The 5,987-nt window shown below is 29.4% G+C and overlaps 1 protein-coding gene across 1 annotated transcript; it reads left to right on the top strand.

The window, feature by feature from the left end:
• Window positions 1-1,521: 1,521 nt before the first annotated feature.
• On the top strand, window positions 1,522-2,285 carry LOC114185936 (uncharacterized). Its single transcript, XM_028073903.2, has one exon. It carries the CDS (start codon window positions 1,655-1,657, stop codon window positions 2,090-2,092), a length of 438 nt encoding a protein of 145 aa, XP_027929704.1. The 5' UTR covers window positions 1,522-1,654; the 3' UTR covers window positions 2,093-2,285.
• The last annotated feature ends 3,702 nt before the right edge of the window (window positions 2,286-5,987 follow it).

Consider the following 5,987-nt stretch of genomic DNA (forward strand, 5'->3'; position numbering starts at 1 on the left):
GTGTACCACACCTAGCCAAACTCGACCAAATAAGTAAACAATACATATACCAAGGCAGCCAAGTACTCAGCCTAGGCCGAGTCAGCCTAACTTGTACCAGTTCTAACCTAAACATCTAGAGGAACAACCTGCACCTCATATAACCAACATAAGCCGTCAAGGTAAGTAGCCGGCCTAGGCCGGCTACTCTAGTAGGTCCGGTAAGATTAAAAGCCTAGGTTGACCACTCTAATAAACTCAGTATAATGAAAACCCTCCAGTGTTCAATAAGTCCTAAGGGCCTGGGCTAGGTCCCATGCCCACTTACAGTCAAAGCCCAAGCTAAGGCCCGACCCATAGAATAACCAGACATAATTAATGCTCTATAAATAGACGTGGACCCTAGTAATTAAATGTACGCATTCATTAATCACAGATTTGACCTTCTGAGAGCTTTGACTTACTTGAGCTTCGGAGTCTCTTCTGCAGGTAACCCCTCCTGGGTTCAAGCTGACATGTACCAACCGGGAAGAGACCAACTGAGGAGATAACGGACTACATGGTAAGGTGACGCTTGTGCCTAACTCATCTTATTTGTTCTCTGCAGGAACAAATCCTAATCCTTGAGAAACAATTGATAGCTAATGTTGGAGACCAATTTAGATAATATTTCACAAACCAACTATATTTTTTTGTTCATTATAAAGACTATTTTAGATATCAATAATATTATTTTATAAATTTTTATCCTATTAGTTACTATAGTGACTAATTATTTTATGTCTTTAAATTTGATGACTATTTAATAATTTTCTTGTAGTGATAGAATAATTTACACAAATAAACTCTAATAATTAAATTTTATTAAGCACAATATATATCTATATATCTATATATATATAAAGTTGTTTATACTCAAATAAATAATTATATGCATTAGTGCGGTAATTACACATTTAAGATCCATACAGTTGAACACTGACTTTAATAAATTTATTACTAGCATAATTATTTTCATGAAATACTTAAATTTATGTGATTAACAAAATAAAAATAAAATGAATAGTTAGCATTGTAGATATTTTCCACATTTTTCATTTTATTCACTTTTATTTCCAGAACTATATGCTTGAATTGTAATTACAAACTTAGGTGGTTTCTATTTTGTTCCACCATCGGAGGCCTACCAATTTAATAAAATATATACAAATGATTTCTATAAATTGCGGTGAACAAAAGTCAATGAAGAAAACAATCAAATAATAAACGTACAAGAAAGCTAAAATTTTAAATATAACCAATTGATACGATGAATTAACTATTAACTTCAAATTATTCAGAACCTTAAAATATTAATACATTATAAATTATGTCCATAAAATAAATGAACGTGAAAGAAACAAAAAAAATAATACATCTTAAATGATTAAAAAATGCATTGTGTAGTATATTTAATGCGAATGAGTTTTGAAAAGTATTCATTCTTTCACCATTTTTGAGTACTTTGTGTACAAGTTTTTCCAAATGGTACTTGTGCCCCAAGTTCAACTCCATGCCAAATCGAACACTATATATAGGGACATGAAAATAAATTCATCATCTTTCATCGATTCCTCTATTCTTAGTTTTTTTTTTTTTTTCTCAATTTGCTTAGCCCACAACTACACGAATAAAGATGAAGAGAGAGGGTCGTCAACATGGAATGGTGAGGTCTTATCGGATCCTACCAAGTTCACTTAACCCGAGACCCGATACCCGAATAGTCACCCGGTTTGATTCTCTTCCCACTGCTGGATTATTCGTTAAGGTGTCATCTAAGCCCACCAATCACTCCAAGTTCACCGGAAAGTGTGGCACACCACGTTGTACCGGTTGCCACCTCCACCCAGCTTGCAAGTCAAAGGGTAAAACCAAAGGTTCTCAAAAGCACAAACTTTGGCGGGTCATAGATGAACCCGATTCAGATTTCTTTGGGTTGTCGGAAGATGATTGTGATTGGGAGAAGAAAGATGATAACAAATTCACGTCTTCTGAAAAGGGGGTTTCATTTCGGATGGATCAAGTTCAAGAAGAAAAAGAAGAAGATTGGCTTTTGGTGGAACCTTGTTTGTGATCGATTATGTTGTTCTTTTGTGTTGAAGTTGTTCTTTAGTTTATATTACAGTTACTTGAATGAAAGAATCAGGGAGGCGGATCTACTTGAATTTGAATGGAATGATGTAATAAAGATCCAATTTATTGAAACACCGAATGTACAATTTGTGTTTATGAGTGGCATTTGCGGACAAGTGTTGAATGTCTCAAAAGATTCTTAAGTTCGATTTTTTAAGTAAATTCTTGGGTATGGCTCGAAACGAAAATTTGTTATATATTAGAAAAAAACTCGTTGAAAGTTTAGTAATGATTGAAGATTTAGATAAGATTCGACATAGATTGTATTTTTACACATTCAATAATAACTCAATTAAATGAATTTCATTTACAATTAATATATATATATATATATATATATATATATATGCGCCTTGATATCTATTATCCTTTCAACACAGTATCTCCCTCTTCATCCAAGCCTTCCCATTCGCAATAATAACATATTTTTTACTTTTATCTCTTGTTTATGTTGACAAAAACGGGAGAAGAAAAGAAAGGAATATAGAAGAATAAAGCGGCGACAATTTTGAAGTTTTATGTGTTTTGCTTTTTAAGTTCTAAAGTTTTATCTTTTGCGTTTGAAAAGCATCGTTTTATTCCAGCTTTGGTTTATTTCATTGGAACATTTTATATTTGATTTGATTTGATATTGCATTTGATTTGAGTAACAATCTGATTGCTTTTTAATATTTTGTTGTGTGATGATCTTATATATATTAGCTCTGAAATTATGGTCATATATACTCTATAATACGGAGAAGGTGATATTCATTACTATCAAAGGTGTTTATTAGTGAAGTTTCTTAAACAAGTTACTTAAGAGACTAAATGTAGCCTCAAGTGGAGATGAACTAGTATAAATCTGTTGTGTGCATTTTCTCTACTCCTACACTTTTGGTTTAATTGATAATTCGTGTACAATTGTATATTTGTATGCATAGTTTTTTAACTTTTTTTCAAGATCTATTCATTCCCTTATAGAGCAACATTACACCAATAAGGAGAATGTGAACAAACCAAAAAATGAATCATACATCAAAAGTAGTAAAGAATCAAAATAATAAAATGTCTATTTCAAAACATAAAAGTGACAAGAATCACGATCAAATCATATACTAATAATAGAATAATATATGTAAAAGTCTTTCTCTATCTCTAAGTGTTTAAATGGTATTTACACTCAATGAAACATAAACACTCTTTTTCATCCATTTTTCTTTTCTTTTTCATATCAAACCACATATGTTTTCATTTTTCACATTTTCTCATGCTTTTTAATTTTCTAACTACATCTAATTATCTCAGAATGCATTAAAATCTCAATATACATAAAATCAATGCAAAGCTCAATGTAACACCCTCACTTATTTTTAACCAATTGCTAAAACAATTCCAAAGCTCCCTAAATTCCAAAGGTTGGACATATCATGGTTTTTCAAATTCAAGGCAATAATAAGCTAAAAATCAACCAGAAAAAGGTCAAGAAGTATCAAAGAAGTATAAATGTTGAAATAATTCAAGGTAGGTCAATTTGGCTTAGTAGCTAAAAATGAAAGAAGGTATAAGTCATATTAAAATAGTGCATGTGAATATGTAATATAAAAAAGAGTGAAGTCAAGTTCTAAAACACTTACACACAAAAGTGAATCTTATAAGAATGGAAGAAAATATACTTTAATCTAACAAAGGTGTATATTCTACAAAATAATGATTCACAAAATAATTATCATGCAAAACTTATTACACTAAAATGTTAGAAACAAATATATTATGCTCGAAACCTCTAACTAAAGATGAAGAAACTAAAAATTATTCAAAAATTAAAAGCATAGGAATCCAACAAAAAGTATGTTAAGAAAAAATAATGGCAAGTCTAAACTAAAAGCAATAAATACTAAACTAACAACAACAATAATCTCCCCTACCCTTGAATGAAACATTGTCCTCAATGTGTATGTGAGAATGTACTACAAAGAGAAAACCAAAACAACATAACAAAAATCAAAACAAATCAAAACTACAACAATAAAAAGCAAACGAAAGAAAGCAAAGTTCAGAAGTTTCAAACACTTAGAGACTCATAAAACACTTTAAAAAAACTAGGACAACTGCATAAAAAATATGTCCATAAACTCATGGCCTCATCCATATGTAATCCCTCTAAAATATTTTGGCACACCAATTTACTTAAAACATGAGATCTAACCAAATTTGAAACATCAGTCATTACAGCCTTTAGCCTCGCCCAATGAAGATACATAATGAATAAAAGAATTAAAAATAAAAGTGGCCGGAAGAAACAGGAAATGAAGACCCTACATACGAAAAATATCACAAAAAATAATGGCATCTCATTATATTAGTTCCTCTAATCTTCTAGCACCTCTCACATGTAATAGTCATTTGCTATGCATCTCTAAATTTGGTGGGCAAGCAAAATGTATTACCAAGTACTCTCTCTCTCTAGGACCAAAATCTATTATCAGTTTAGGAAGTGTTTTTGTGTTGATTAGGACTGTATGTAAGTTTCTCTTTTAGTAGTTTCATAGTCATTTCATTTTGTTTTAGAACTTATCTCCATGATAGGAATTTTTTAATTGACTAAAACATAATTTTAATATGCTAAATTTTTTTTATTTTAATATGTTAAAATAAGTTTTTAATAGGTTAATTTTTCTTGTGCTTTTAAAAGATTTTGAGCTATTTTATTTTAATTTGCTTGAGTGGATTTTAATCCATTGATTTCATAAATAAACAGTTTAAAATGTAGTTTTGATCCATTAAAATTATCACTTTAAAATCTATAAAATTCTCTCGTTCTGAATCCCTTATACATGATTTTTTAACTTACATTTCTAAAGTCATTTTCACGATTGATAGAGAATTATTATTGAGCTAATAAACGTTTCATGGAGCTTTCTTTGAGTGATTTCAAGATCATTCTCTCAAGAGAAGAACATAGTGGTTCACCTAAATTTTCTTCTCCTACTACCCTTGTTTTGTTTTAGGTAAATTCATTCCATTGTATTGTTTTGTTTACGGGTGTTGTTATTTGTAGATAAGGTTTTCAATCAGGATGTAATAATAAGGTGTTACTATGTTAGAAAGTTGATTCCTTATATTGATTGTATTTGTTGTGTGTTTGTAAAATATTGTTACAATGTGAGCTTTTGTCAAACTCAGTCCCCTTTAGTTTAAAAAGACAATCCAAAAGAAAAAAATTTATAAGTAGACCTTTTAATTTTCCTATATATTCTAACACTTAATAACGAAACTAATATTTTTAGTTTTTTGTTTCATTTATTCAAAATTATTTCGTATTTTAAAATGCAAATGTTATTTTATTGATGTTGGATAAATGTGGAGTCGAAAATAAAATATGTGTATTATCACCGGATCCAAAAAAGGTGCTTGATCTACATGTGTACAACTCTCATTATTGAACCAAGGGATGCAAATGGTAAGTGTTCCCGTGAATGAACCTACTCCAACAGTAAAAAAAAAGAAAATATTGGAATCAACTAAATGGAGAAGCAGAACAATATAAGGTTACATGCATGCTTTTATTTATTATAAAAATGGTAGTTTAATAGAAATATATATATATATATATATATATATATATATATATATATATATATATATATATATATGTAAAAAAAAAAAACTAACAAGCTACAAGAGAAATAAGAATTCTATAATATTATACAAATTCTGACACGTGGTCTTATGTTTCGTATTCACCTGATGGTATTATAAAATGAATGAAAAGCATAAGAGAATCTTATATATATATATATATATATATATATATATATATATATATATATATATATATAATATATATATATATA

The sequence above is a fragment of the Vigna unguiculata genome, chromosome 5 (assembly GCF_037176805.1).
Source record: "Vigna unguiculata cultivar grain cowpea cultivar isolate G323 ecotype 2 chromosome 5, ASM3717680v1, whole genome shotgun sequence".
Lineage (NCBI taxonomy): Eukaryota > Viridiplantae > Streptophyta > Magnoliopsida > Fabales > Fabaceae > Vigna > Vigna unguiculata.